The following is a 14688-nucleotide window of genomic DNA, read 5'->3' as shown; positions in this document are numbered from 1 at the left end:
GGCGTGTGTCACGGCGGCCTCTGCGTCGCTCATCGCGACGCCGGCTGTTTTCCTGGGCGGGTCTCGTTACCTCCGGGTAACGTCTTGGTCTCCGAGCCCGGACCCCGGTCTCCAGGAAATATCCGTAATCTCCCCCGGTCCCGACTGTCGGACCTGGCCTCGGTGAAGGCCCGAAGCTCCGGCTTTGCCCTCCCCGACTCGTGGGAAGGACTGAGTTTCAGCCAGCTGCGGAGAATGGAGCCCGGCCTGGCAGCGGCCGCACAACCCTGGAGGGAGAAGGTAACGGCCCGGTACAGTACCGAGGCAGTGCGGCGCGATGGAGGGGGTAGTACCGATGGAGGGCCGCACTGTAAGACCGGTGGTGCTGAGGGAGCGTCACAGCGTGTAGTGTTAAATTATTCTATAAGGTAACATCTGCTTCACGCCCACCCTGTTAGGGGTCGTCCGTGGTTCAATCAGGTCCTCTCTCACTCGTCTAGGCTCCAGCAAATACAGCCTGACCAGTCTTCCCACACGAAAGAACCTGCGCATTTGAGTTACCCAATCAAGATATATGAGTTCAGGTGAAGAGATCAGTTGCCAGATGCTGGAAAACCGGAGCAGCACATTTCCCAGACCTGATGAAGGAACTAGATCTGAAATGTAGATGCTGCTTGACCTCTGCGGAGCCGTCTCCCGATCTACAGGAGGTCGCACCGGTTATAGTGGATGATCCGAACAGCCTCACAGGCGAAGTGTCGCCTCACCTGGAAGGACTGTTTGGGGCCCTCAGTGGTGGTGAGGGAGGAGCTGTAGAGGCAGGTGTCACACTTGTTACACTGCATGGGGTCCGTGGTCAGTAGTGTTCCTCAAGAATCAGTGATGAAATGACTTTTTCAGTAATGAAAAACTGGCATTGTTGTGGATAGTGAGGACGGCTGTCTAAGGATTTAGTAGGGTATAGTCCAATTGGAAATGTGGGTAAAGAAATAAATGGTGGATGTAGTTTAGTTTGGTCAAGTGTGAGGTATTGCACTTTGGAAGGTCAAATGTACAGTACATCCTTAGCAATGATGTACAGAGGGATCTTGTGGTCATGACTACTAGTTCCTTGAAAGTGGCAACACAAGTAGCAGTGGTAACTAATGGATACAGCATGCTTGCCTTCATCGTTTGAGGTGTTGAGTGTGTGATTCAGCTGTACTAAACTTTGGTTAGGCCTCATTTGGATTACTGTGTATGGTTCTGGTCCCTACATCATAGGAAGGATATGGAGGTTTGGATAGGGTGCAGGGATTTATAAGAGATTCATCAAGGTGCTGTCTGGATTGGAATGTTTAAGCTATAAGGTTGGACAAACTTGGATTGTTTTCTTTGGAATATCAAAGATGAGGGGAGACCTAGCTTCTAAAACTGAAAGGCACAGATAGGGTAGAAATGTCAAATACTAGAACACATAACTTTAAGGTGAGGGGAAAAGTTTAAAAGAACAGTGAGTGCCTGGAATAGGCTGCCAGGGTGGTGGTAAAAGCAGTTAAGGTAGTGGTGTTTAAAAGTCTTTTAGACGGATGCATGAACAGGCAGTGAATGGAGGAATAGGGATCATGTGCAGGCAGCTGGGATTATTTTGGATTAGTATCATGGTCAGTACAAACAAGGTAGGCTGAGGGCCTGTTCCTGTGCGGTACTGGTTTACGTTCTATATATTTGTTACTCCTTGGCCTTTATGACTTTTATGTAACTCCTCTAATGCCCTCTGAACACACGCTAATCCTCACTGAAGAATCAGAAGTGGAAAGGGTGAGCAGTTCCTGCATGTCATTATCTCTGATGATCTGTTCTGTGCCCAACATACTGATGCAATTACAAAGAAGGCACAACAGCATCTATATTTCTTTTATTTTCATTAGGAGTTTGAGGAGAATTGGCATGGCACCAAAGATATTTGCAAATTTCCAAATTTGTACTGCAGAGAGCATTCTAACTGGTCGTATCACTCTGGGGTATGGAGGGGGCCACTGCACAAATTCGGAAAAAAGCTGCAGGGAGTTGTAAATTCTGTCAGCTCCATCGTGAACACTAGCCTCTCCAGCATCCTTCAGAAGGTGATACTTCAGAAAGGTAGCAGCCATCATTAAGGAGCCCCATCACTCAGGACATGCCCTCTTCTCATCATTACCATCAAGGAGGACGTACAGAAGCCTGAAGCCCCACACTCAGTGTTTCAAGAACATCATCTTCCCTCAACCATCAGATTCCTGAATGGCTGAAGAAAATCCATGAACAAAAGCTCAGTATTTTCCCCTCTTACTTGCACTGCTTATTTAATTTTTAATTATACTTATTGTAATTATTATTTATTGCAATGTACCGCCACAAAACAAGAAATTTCACAACATATGTCAGTGATATTAAATCTGATTTTGAAAAATGGCCATGCTAGTCAACTCAAAGCTGTTTAGGAATGTGTCGAAATTGCTGGCCTTCTCAACAATATCCAGATCCCCAATACTGAATGAATAAGTATTGCTTTTAAATCTTGTCCTGTTATTCTTAAATGGATTTTCAATCTTGTCCACAAGGAGTTATTTTTCTATTTTTTGCTACAGGGTTGTTCTTATACAAGGGTAATACTGTATCTTGGAGACATAAGAGACTGCATTCACTGGAATATGCAGCAACAAAAAATCTGTCAGGTGGAAGCCCTGCACCAGTCCTCACCACTCTGTCCTCAATATGAAATGTTGACAATTGCTTTCCCCACAAATGCTGCCTGACCACTGCACTCCTTGGAGATTGTTTGTTAATACTGTAGCTTAATTGTTCAGCATCTTTCTGAAAGGATGAGGTGAATGAGTAGTTGAAGGAAGTTTGTTAAATTTATTGAGTATTGTTCCAATGTGTATTAATTGCCCAACAGTCAATGAATTGTCCTTTGAACAATTTTGTCAGAGCTGTAGGGCATGTGACAGCCAGTTTTGGTACAAATTCCCTTAACATGTTGGTGGTAAATGACAAGCTAAATTATTTCTTTATAGGTTGAGCAATGTTTCTGACTGGAACAGTGAGGGATTTCCCCTGCTCTTACGCTTACTCTGTCCCAAGGGATTTTTTTACATATGTCCAAACTACAGACAGATATATAGTCTGCAAGACTTGCCGACCTGTTAGGACAAGTGGCTATCTCCAGTGCTGAGCGATGCCCTTCGGTGCCAGCTGCTGCCCTGCTGGTGTTGCTCACGATCCAATGTTGGATGTTCAACCTTATGATGGTAACTTAACTCAGTGGCAGATTCTACAGTGTGATTGTTGTCAAGGACTGGATGGCTGCCTACTTATTTGGTGGATGTTGAGCACATAATTATCTGGTAAATCAAATCTAAAAGTGTGAATGGCAGACCAATTGAATAATTACTTTGGTTCTGTCTGGCAGACCAATTGAATAATTACTTTGGTTCTGTCTTCACTAAGGAGGACATAAATAATCTTCCAGAAATAGTAAGGGACAGAGGGTCCAGTGAGATGGAGGAACTGAGTGAAATACATGTTAGTAGGGAAGTGGTGTTGGGTAAATTGAAGGGATTGAAGGCAGATAAATCCCCAGGGCCAGATGGTCTGCATCCTAGAGTGCTTAAGGAAGTAGCCCAAGAAATAGTGGATGCATTTGTGATAATTTTTCAAAACTCGTTAGATTCTGGACTAGTTCCTGAGGATTGGAGGGTGGCTAATGTAACCCCACTTTTTAAAAAAGGAGGGAGAGAGAAACCGGGGAATTATAGACCGGTTAGCCTAACGTCGGTGGTGGGGAAACTGCTGGAGTCAGTTATCAAGGATGTGATAACAGCACATTTGGAAAGCGGTGAAATGATCGGACAAAGTCAGCATGGATTTGTGAAAGGAAAATCATGTCTGACGAATCTCATAGAATTTTTTGAGGATGTAACTAGTAGAGTGGATAGGGGAGAACCAGTGGATGTGGTATATTTGGATTTTCAAAAGGCTTTTGACAAGGTCCCACACAGGAGATTAGTGTGCAAACTTAAAGCACACGGTTTTGGGGGTAAGGTATTGGTGTGGGTGGAGAACTGGTTAGCAGACAGGAAGCAAAGAGTGGGAATAAACGGGACCTTTTCAGAATGGCAGGCGGTGACTAGTGGGGTACCGCAAGGCTCAGTGCTGGGACCCCAGTTGTTTACAATATATATTAATGACTTGGATGAGGGAATTAAATGCAGCATCTCCAAGTTTGCGGATGACACGAAGCTGGGTGGCAGTGTTAGCAGTGAGGAGGATGCTGAGAGGATGCAGGGTGACTTGGATAGGTTGGGTGAGTGGGCAAACTCATGGCAGATGCAATTTAATGTGGATAAATGTGAAGTTATCCACTTTGGTGGCAAAAATAGGAAAACAGATTATTATCTGAATGGTGGCCGATTAGGAAAAGGGGAGGTGCAACGAGACCTGGGCGTCATTATACACCAGTCATTGAAAGTGGGCATGTAGGTACAGCAGGCGGTGAAAAAGGCGAATGGTATGCTGGCATTTATAGCGAGAGGATTCGAGTACAGGAGCAGGGAGGTACTACTGTAGTTGTACAAGGCCTTGGTGAGACCACACCTGGAGTATTGTGTGCAGTTTTGGTCCCCTAATCTGAGGAAAGACATCTTTGCCACAGAGGGAGTACAAAGAAGGTTCACCAGATTGATTCCTGGGATGGCAGGACTTTCATATGAAGAAAGACTGGATGAACTGGGCTTGTACTCGTTGGAATTTAGAAGATTGAGGGGGGATCTGATTGAAACGTATAAGATCCTAAAGGGATTGGACAGGCTAGATGCAGGAAGATTGTTCCCGATGTTGGGGAAGTCCAGAACGAGGGGTCACAGTTTGAGGATAGAGGGGAAGCCTTTTAGGACCGAGATTAGGAAAAACTTCTTCACACAGAGAGTGGTGAATCTGTGGAATTCTCTGCCACAGCAAACTGTTGAGGCCAGTTCATTGGCTATGTTTAAGAGGGAGTTAGATATGGCCCTTGTGGCTACAGGGGTCAGGGGGTATGGAGGGAAGGCTGGGGCGGGGTTCTGAGTTGGATGATCAGCCATGATCATAATAAATGGCGGTGCAGGCTCAAAGGGCCGAATGGCCTACTCCTGCACCTATTTTCTATGTTTCTATACTTTTGTGCCAAGTGGTTGCAGAATGATGTAAGGCAGAAATGCCTTTTGCCGTTGGGCCTAATATTGTTGACTTTGTGACAGGGGTCTTCTGCCTGTTCCTGCATGGTCATGGGAGAATGTACAAACTCCTTGCAGATATTGTCAGAATTGAACCCAGATTGTTGGCTCTGTAATGTGTTACACTGTCCACTCTGCTACCATGTCAGTGTGGGTGCGGTGGCATTTCTGACTCTACTAGCTCTCATATTTTGGAATGAAAGCCTCTGCTAACTTATTCGATAAAATCTGGTCCATCCTGTAACTGGGGGCACTTATTTGAAATAGCTGGGGCAGTCCCAGAGTTTACTGTGGCCAACACAGCTGTCTCACCGCATACTTTTATTAAATTTTACTTTTTGTGAACATCCTATCCAAATTACCTCAATATTATTAAGGTCTTGCCCACAGTTTCTCATCGTATAAATCCCCCTCCCCTGCTGGGGATCCAGTAGATTCGAGGATGTCAAATTGTGTTGCAGTCTGGTTTGCCACTTATTCCCTCTGGTTCTGCTCGGTAAGTATGTGGTAAAATCAGGCTGTTGGTGGGTCGTGCAAAGATGTCACAATGTTCACCGGGTATGGGTCACTTACAGATACATTGGTGTTAATTTTTATCGTTGCCTCAATGGACATTAAATCAATAGTAACACAAGATAACTATTTGGTCAAACTATTCAGTTATTTAGAATTTCCAGCTTTTGCCCAGGACCTTGTGGTCTGGTACCTAATTCTTGTTGTAATTTTGATAAAGGGGTGCTGGTGACTGCACTGCTCTACAGAAACATTCTTGTGTATACCTGACATACTGACTCATTATGTCAAAAGGAGACATGTCATTCTATCAGGTCATGCTGGCTTCCAGCAACAAACAAGATGCTGGAGGAACTCAGCGAGACAGGCAGAATCTCTGGAGGGTAATGGACAGTGAAACTCTTCAACAGTCCAGATGAAGAATCTTGACCATGAGCCATAGGAGCAGAATTAGTCCATTTGGCCCATCAAGTCTGCTCCATCATTCAATCATGGATAATTTATTTTCCCTCTCAATCCCCATTCTTCTGCCTTCTCCCTGTAACCTTTGACACCATTACTAATCAAGAATCTGTCAACCTCTGCTTTAAATATGACATAGAAACATAGAAAATAGGTGCAGGAGTAGGCCATTCGGCCCTTTGAGCCTGCACCGCCATTCAGTATGATCATGGTTGATCATCCAACTCAGAACCCTGTACAACACTTCCCTCCATACCCCCGATCCCTTTAGCCACAAGGGCCATATCTAACTCCCTCTTAAGTATAACCAATGAACTGGCCTCAACTGTTTCCTGTGGCAGAGAATTCCACAGATTCACCACTCTCTGTGTGAAGAAGTTTTTCCTAATCTCGATCCTAAAAGGCTTCCCCTTTATCCTCAAACTGTGACCCTTCGTTCTGGACTTCCCCAACATCGGGAACAATCTTCCTGCATCTAGCCTGTCCAATCCCTTTAGGATTTTATACGTTTCAATAAGATTCCCCCCTCAATCTTCTAAATTCCAAGGAGTATAAGCCTAGTTCATCCAGTCTTTCATCATATGAAAGTCCTGCCATCCCAGGAATCAATCTGGTGAACCTTCTTTGTACTCCCTGTATGGCAAGGATGTCTTTCCTCAGATTAGGGGACCAAAACTGCACACAATACTCCAGGTGTGGTCTCACCAAGGCCTTGTACAACTGCAGTAGAACCTCCCTGCTCCTGTACTCGAATCCTCTTGCTATAAATGCCAGCATACCATTCGCCCTTTTCACCGCCTGCTGTACCTGCATGCCCACTTTCAATAACTGGTGTATAATGACACCCAGGTCTCGTTGCACCTCCCCTTTTCCTAATCGGCCACCATTCAGATAATAATCTGTTTTCCTGTTTTTGCCACCAAAGTGGATAACCTCACATTTATCCACATTAAATTGCATCTGCCATGAATTTGCCCACTCACCTAACCTATCCAAGTCACCCTGCATCCTCTTAGCATCCTCCTCACAGCTAACACTGCCGCCCAGCTTCATGTCCTCCACAGACTTGGAGATGCTGCATTTAATTCCCTCATCCAAGTCATTAATATATATTGTAAACAACTGGGGTCCCAGCACTGAGCCTTGCGGCACCCCACTAGTCACTGCCTGCCATTCTCAAAAGGTCCCGTTTATTCCCACTCTTTGCTTCCTGTCTGCCAACCAATTCTCTATCCACATCAATACCTTATCCCCAATACCGTGTGCTTTAAGTTTGCACACTAATCTCCTGTGTGGGATCTTGTCAAAAGCCTTTTGAAAATCCAAATATACCACATCCACTGGTTCTCCCCTATCCACTCTACTAGTTACATCCTCAAAAAATTCTATGAGATTCGTCAGACATGATTTTCCTTTCACAAATCCATGCTGACTTTGTCCGATGATTTCACCGCTTTCCAAATGTGCTGTTATCACATCTTTGATAACTGACTCTAGCAGTTTCCCCACCACTGAAGTTAGGCTAACCGGTCTATAATTCCCCAGTTTCTTTCCCTCCTTTTTTAAAAAGTGGGGTTACATTAGTCACCCTCCAATCCTCAGGAACTCGTCCAGAATCTAAAGAGTTTTGAAAAATTATCACTAATGCATCCACTATTTCTTGGGCTATTTCCTTAAGCACTCTAGGATGCAGACCATCTGGCCCTGGGGATTTATCTGCCTTTAATCCCTTCAATTTACCTAACACCACTTCCCTACTAACATGTATTTCCCTCAGTTCCTCCATCTCACTAGACCCTCAGTCCCCTACTATTTGACACAATGACTTGGCCTCCACAGCCATCTGTGGTAATGAATTCCACACATTCACCACTCTCTGGCTAAAGAAATTCCTCCTCATCTCTGTTCTAAAGGGGACTCTGTGCCCTCTGATTTTAGAATAACTCTCTGTTGGAAACATCCTCTCTGCCTAAGCCTTTCAGTATACAGTAGGTTTCAATGAGATCTGTCCTCATTCTTCTAAGCTCCAGTCGGAATAGACCTAGAGCCATCAAATTCTGCTCCTACATTAACCCTTTCATTCCTGGGATCATTTGGCATGTAAGTAATCAAAATAATATTTGTGTTGCGGGAAGCCCTTTAAAATAATCAGAGGCATGTTACGAAAGTGATCACATAACCAGTTTTCCTCTTGCACAGCTCAGAAAGGAGGAGCTTGCATTAATCCAGTTGTTTCAGCTCTGTTTAGAACTTGGTTTCTAAGGTAACTATTTTCATACTTTGAATTTGTCTCTGCAGTGTCCATGGGGAGCACCACCTACCACTATTACACCCTGCTCCCTTTCTGATGTAATGAGTGAGGAGCTTGCTAAAGAACTACAGCAACAGGAACAGAATGCAGCTTTTCCTCATGTCATTGGGTGAGTGCTGAACACCAGTCATTGAAAGTGGGCATGCAGGTACAGCAGGCGGTGAAAAAGGTGAATGGTATGCTGGCATTCACAGCAAGAGGGTTCGAGTACAGGAACAGGGAGGTTCTACTGCAGTTGTACAAGGCCTTGGTGAGACCACACCTGGAGTATTGTGTGCAGTTTTGGTCCCCTAATCTGAGGAAGGCATCCTTGCCATACAGGGAGTACAAAGAAGATTCACCAGATTGATTCCTGGGATGGCAGGACTTTCATATGATGAAAGACTGGATCGACTAGGCTTATACTCGTTGGAATTTAGAAGATTGAGAGGGGATCTTATTGAAACGTATAAAATCCTAAAGGGATTGGACAGACTAGATGCAAGAAGATTGTTCCCGATGTTAGGGAAGTCCAGAATGAGGGGTTACAGTTTAAGGATAAAGGAGAAGCCTTTTAGGACCGAGATTAGGAAAAACTTCTTCACACAGAGAGTGGTGAATCTGTGGAATTCTCTGCCACAGGAAACAGTTGAGGCCAGTTCACTGGCTATATTTAAGAGGGAGTTAGATATGGCCCTTGTGGCTAAAGGGATCAGGGGGTATGAAGGGAAGGGTGGTACAGGGTTCTGAGTTGGATGATCAACCATGATCATACTGAATGGCGGTGCAGGCTCGAAGGGCCAAATGGCCTACTCCTGCACCTATTTTCTATGTTTCTATCATTAGCATGCCATCTTGGTGCTGGAATGCATGGTGACATTTGTGGGCTGCGGCCAGGACATCCTTGGGTGTGTAGGTGGCTAATGCAAGTGATGCATTACAGTGTATGTTTGATATACATGTGATAAATAAATCTGAATCTGAGTGACGGGATGTTCTACAAGTTGCTCATGGGAAACGATCAATTATTTAGTGCATTTAATTTCAAGGAGAGCAGCAACTTTAAATTCAAACAATTGGCTGGGAGGTGATGGCCAGGCTTTGAACAATTGATCCCGATGACAAGATCAATAATCAAAGACCGTTGTCATTCTCACTGATGCTGTGTGGTTGAGAGGTTAATCCTGGGATTTCTGTGAGACGAATTAGGGAAGGTGTAGTCTATTTGTTCCTTTGAACCAACTATACCATTCATTGAGATCATGGCTGATTCTTCTCCCCTACGTCTTCCACGTATTCCTTATTTCTCCATGTTCAGAAATCCATCAATCTCTGCTCGACTGACCTCAGTGAGTGAATCTCTACAGCCTTTTGGAGAGAGTATCCCAAAGATTTACCATGATCAGGGTGAAGAAGTTTAAGGTTCCTCTGCCAGGGCAACCATTCCCCCCTTCATTCAAATGGTGATAGTGTCAATGAGAGATTCTCTTTTCCACACAAGCCTAGTGTACACTAACCCTCCTTATCCTGCAAGCTGCAAACCTAGGAACTAGTTCTTTACTCTCCCCCAATGGGCAAGTCTATCCCTTTGGTAAACAAACCAAAATTATTCAGGTTACTCCAATGTGGTTTTCAGTACATTATCTTTATCGTGTTCTCAAAGCTTTTTATGATAAAGACGATTGTACTATTTGCCTTTGTAACTGCAACTTCCAATGAATTGTGTCTAAGTAAATGTCTCTTTGAATGTTTACACTTCCCAATATGCCACCTGTAAACTTTATTCTGCTTTTCTGTTCCATGCACTGAAATGGATGCCTTATTTTTCTACATCATATTGATTTCCCATATTTATATCTCCCATAGTTTGTACTCGCCCCACCTCGAAGCCTCTCTGCATCCTCCTCACTTTGCACTTGCCCGTCTAGTCTAGTGTTGTCAACAAACGAGAAAAGATGCCATTTGGTCGCTTCAGCCAAATCATTGCTGTAGACTGTCAACAGCTGGTCCAAGCTCTGATCTCTGTGGTATCTCAGTAGGTACACCTGAGAGAGGTCTGTTTATTCCCACTTGTTTTTGTCATAACCTCCGGAATTACCTTCTTGAATCTCCTCACTTCTCCATCTCTTCAGAATCCTGTTTGAAACCTCTGTATTCACCCGATCTAATTCCATTATTGACTCTGCCGACACTGAAATATTTGAGATGTTATTATTCATTAAAGATCCCACAATTGGCAGTGAGCATAAAGGTCTGGAAATATAAACCTTTAGTTAGGCACACTTGAACTATTACATTCAGTACTTGTTGTCCCATTACAGGATGGATGTAGAGGTTTGGAGAGGGTGCAGTCTAGGTTATAGAGTATTGGCTATAAAGGGACCTTGATCAAACTTGGGTTTTCTTTGGCGAATCGGAGGCTGATTCAATGGAGGTTTGTAAAATTGAGAGGCATAGACAGGGTAGACAGAATCAGGTTAATTATCACTGTCTTATATGACTTGGAATGTGTTATTTTGTGGCTGCAGTGTAAGGCAAGACATACAAATTACTATAAATTACAAAATAAATGGTAGCAAAAAAAACAGGAGCAATGAAGTTGTGGTCATGAACCATTCACAATTTTCATCCTCCTGTACCTTCTCTTTATGTCATTAATGAGAAGAGGACATGGCCTAGATGATGAGGGTCTTTATTGACGGATGCTGCCTTCTTAAGGCATCACATTGTGATGATGCCCTCGACTGCAGTTGTCTGTGATGGACCTGCCTGAGTCTACAACCCTATGCAGCCTCTTGCGATCCTGTCGATTGGAGGCTTCCTACCAGTCAGAATGCTCTTCATCGTACATCTATAGATTGCTTCTCCGTAACTAGAGGGCATACATTTAAAGCGGGGGGGGAGGGGTTCAGTTTAAAGGAAGTGGGCGGAGCAGGATAGTGGAGGGAGCCTAGAACAAGCTGATGTTTAAAAGGCTTTTAGACAGTCACAGGAACATGTGGGGAATGGAGGGATGGGGATTATGTGCAAGCAGAAAGAATTAGTTTAATTCAGCATTGGCTAGGCAGGCCAAAGGGCCTGTTCCTGCGTTGTATTGTTCTATCTTCTAATTAAATGTATGTAGCAGGTTGTCAACTTTAGTGGGAGGAAAGTCACTCAGTTTTGTTGTGTGTGTAGCATTGACACAGCAGCTCTTATTGGAGAGGGCACGGAGACCTCCAGTGACTTCCTCTTGGCACAGATGCTGCAGATGGAATTTGACCGGGAATATGACGCACAGCTTCGCCGAGAAGAAAATAAGTTGAATGGCGACAGCAAAGGTAAGCGTCCCAGCATGCGTTCTGTTGTCACCTTGTGTGTTGCGTGTACAGCCCTTGATCATGGCAGCTTAACCCCTTTTGAATGGCTGAGCTTGGAGCACATCACCATTGGTTGGCATATTCATTGTTTTGCTCCACAGGAGCCACTTTCTGTAAGTACAGCTGCCTCAACTGTACATTATGACTTTCATGTCCTTACTGGGTACTGGAGTCCACTTTAAAAGTCACAGAACTGACACTTGCTGGTATATTCCTAACTGATTCATCTTGGTTTTGGGCTGCTGGATCCCAAACTCTGAAATTCACTTCCGAATCTTCACTGCCCCTTCTGTCATCTTTAAGACCACTGCTAAAACCTATGTTTTTCACCAAGGTTTCTTTAATTGTTAATTGCTTTACTATTGTCACATGTACTGAGACTTGTTTGCAGTTTGAGCACATAAATCGTTCCGTACGCAAGTACGTCAGGGTAGTACAAAGGGAAGGCAAAACAGGATGCAAAATATAGTGTTGCAATTACAGGGAAAATACTTATCGACAAATAAAGTGCAAGGCCATGGAGGTATGTGGCACAGTGAATTTGTCACGTGGGTGTAATGGGGCGGCATAGGATCATTGGGCCGGAAGGGCCTGTTACTGTGCTGAATAAAATAATAATAAAATATGACCTTCCGATGTTATATAAAGTTAAATGAAAGTTGGAAGATATAGGACTGCAGATGCTAAAGTCTGGAACAACACAAAATACTGGAGGATCTTAGTGGGTCAGGCAGCATTTATGGAGGGAAATGAGCAGTCAAAGTTTTGTGTTGACATATTTCATCTGGACTAAAAGATAGAGGTGAGGTAGCCGGTATAAAATATGGAGGGAAGAGGAGGAGCAGGAGCTGCCTACTGACTAACAGAGGGCAAGGAGGATAAATATAAGATTAATTCTCCAGTAAATTGGTATTCTGCTTAAAATTAACAACAGCCACTAAGAGAAGTTTGTTCTGAAGTGCATTAACCCTTTGTTCCTGTCTGGATTTGTAAGATCAATTACAAGTAACTTGACTTTCTTGTCTTCTGCTTCCACTCAGTTTCTATTTCCTTTGAGAATTACCGAATGGTGCATCCATTTGAAGATAGTGAAAGCTCAGAAGATGAAGTTGATTGGCAAGATACAAGGCACGATCCTTATAAACTCGGTAATGTCCAGTTCTGCACCTGACAAAGTGTACAAAGCTGCTGTAACTTTTTGTACTCTGTAGGTATGAGATGATTTGATATTAAAGCCCAGGGAGAGTGGTAAGTTGATGCCTCAATTGAGTCCGTGGCAGGAAGGAAAGTGAATCGGTTGAAGGGTCTTTGTATAACAGGATGGATGTTACCTTTGGGGTTCCACAATGCAGAAATGGCAACAGGGAGGGCAATGCGTTAGAGGATCCTTGTGGGGTGTGTCCTCAGAAATTTAGGAGAGGTAGAGAGAGAGAGAGATATCATTGATGATTCTCGGGGGTGGGGTGGGGGGAGAGAAAGCGATACGGCAGACTTTAATATTGTAAATCAGCAAGTGATTTTTTTTTGTCATTTTCGTCTGCCTTCATTGTCTGACACCTCTGCCCCTTTTAGGGAAAGAGAGAGCCTGTGTATGTCGGGTGCACGATTAGTTTTGTTGATCATGGTCGTGGGGGCTTTGCTATTGTTTGCTTGATGGGTGGAGGGTGCTGATGCTTTTTTCTGAAGTAAGTGGGGGAGGTGGAGGGTTGACGTTTTGCTGCTTGTGTGTGGGAGGAATGAAGCATGGGGGCTTTGGGGTTCTAACTTTTTTACTGTCACTCATACTTTGGGATACTCTTCTGTTTTTGTGGATGTCTGCGAAGAACAAGAATTTCAGGTTGTATATCGTATACATTCTCTGATACTAAATTGAACTATTGTGCTTATGATGGTAATGGCTGTGTCTGCCTCTTGGATCCTGTGCATTGGAACATCCATACCAAGCAGTGGTACAACCAGTCAGAACGGCCTCCACCGGACATTCATCTATATGTGTGCAGTTCTAGTCTCCGTATATCCAGAAACATATGATTGTGTTGGAGAGGTTGCAGGGATGTACACAGTTTTTTTTCCCCACAGTATAGGGAACTGAGAAATAATGTTATAGAAATGTATAAAATCATTAGCGGGACAAAGATAGAGTGAATACGTACTGTTTTTCTTCCCCATGGTTGGGGAACTGAGAATTAAAAGGCACAGGTTTATGATGAGCAGGAAAGTTTTAATAGGAATCTGAGGGGTAACATTTGCCCAGAGGGGTGGTCACCATATGGAATGAACCGCCAGAAGAAGTGATTGAATCAGATGTATTAACAGCATCTAAAAAATAGTTGGACCAAGTACATGGATAAAGAAGGTTTAGAAGTACGGGAGGTATCTTGGTCAATATGGACCAGTGGGCTGAAGAGTTTGTTTGGTATTGGTTTATTGTTGTCGCACGTACCAAGATACACTGGAAAGCTACAGTTCAGATCATTAAACAGTATATTGAGCTGGAATAAGGTTAACAATAACAATTCAGAATAAAGTGTAAAAGTTGACCGAAAAGTGCAGTGCAGGTAAATGATAAAGTGCAAGATCATAATGATTGTGAGGCTAAGAGTCCATTTTATTGTACAAGAGTCTGATAAAAATAAGATAGAAGCTGTCCTCGAGCCTGCTGATATGTGCTTTCGAACTTCTTGTACATGCCTAGTGTGAAGGAAAGAAAGATGTCCAGAGTGGGTGGGATCTTTGATTATGCTAGCTGAGTCTGTAGAGGGGAGGCTGGTTCCTCTGATGTGCTTAGCCATGTCCACAACTCTCTGCATTTTCTTGTGGTCTCAGGCAGAGCAGATGTCTTACCAAGCTA

The 14688-nt window shown here is 43.8% G+C and overlaps 1 protein-coding gene across 1 annotated transcript in view; it reads left to right on the top strand.

Moving 5' to 3' along the window:
• Positions 1–40: 40 nt before the first annotated feature.
• Positions 41–14688, top strand: part of riok3 (RIO kinase 3 (yeast)) — a 47284-nt gene continuing 32636 nt past the window's right edge. The window contains exons 1-4 of the mRNA XM_063060654.1: positions 41–279; positions 8487–8608; positions 11656–11798; positions 12878–12985. Coding sequence (XP_062916724.1) covers positions 235–279; positions 8487–8608; positions 11656–11798; positions 12878–12985 — 418 coding nt within the window. The 5' untranslated portion in view covers positions 41–234. The remainder of the gene's footprint in view (positions 280–8486; positions 8609–11655; positions 11799–12877; positions 12986–14688) is intronic.

This window comes from Mobula hypostoma, chromosome 1, assembly GCF_963921235.1.
Source record: "Mobula hypostoma chromosome 1, sMobHyp1.1, whole genome shotgun sequence".
NCBI lineage: Eukaryota > Metazoa > Chordata > Chondrichthyes > Myliobatiformes > Myliobatidae > Mobula > Mobula hypostoma.
This window is presented reverse-complemented; position numbering and strand designations above follow the sequence as displayed.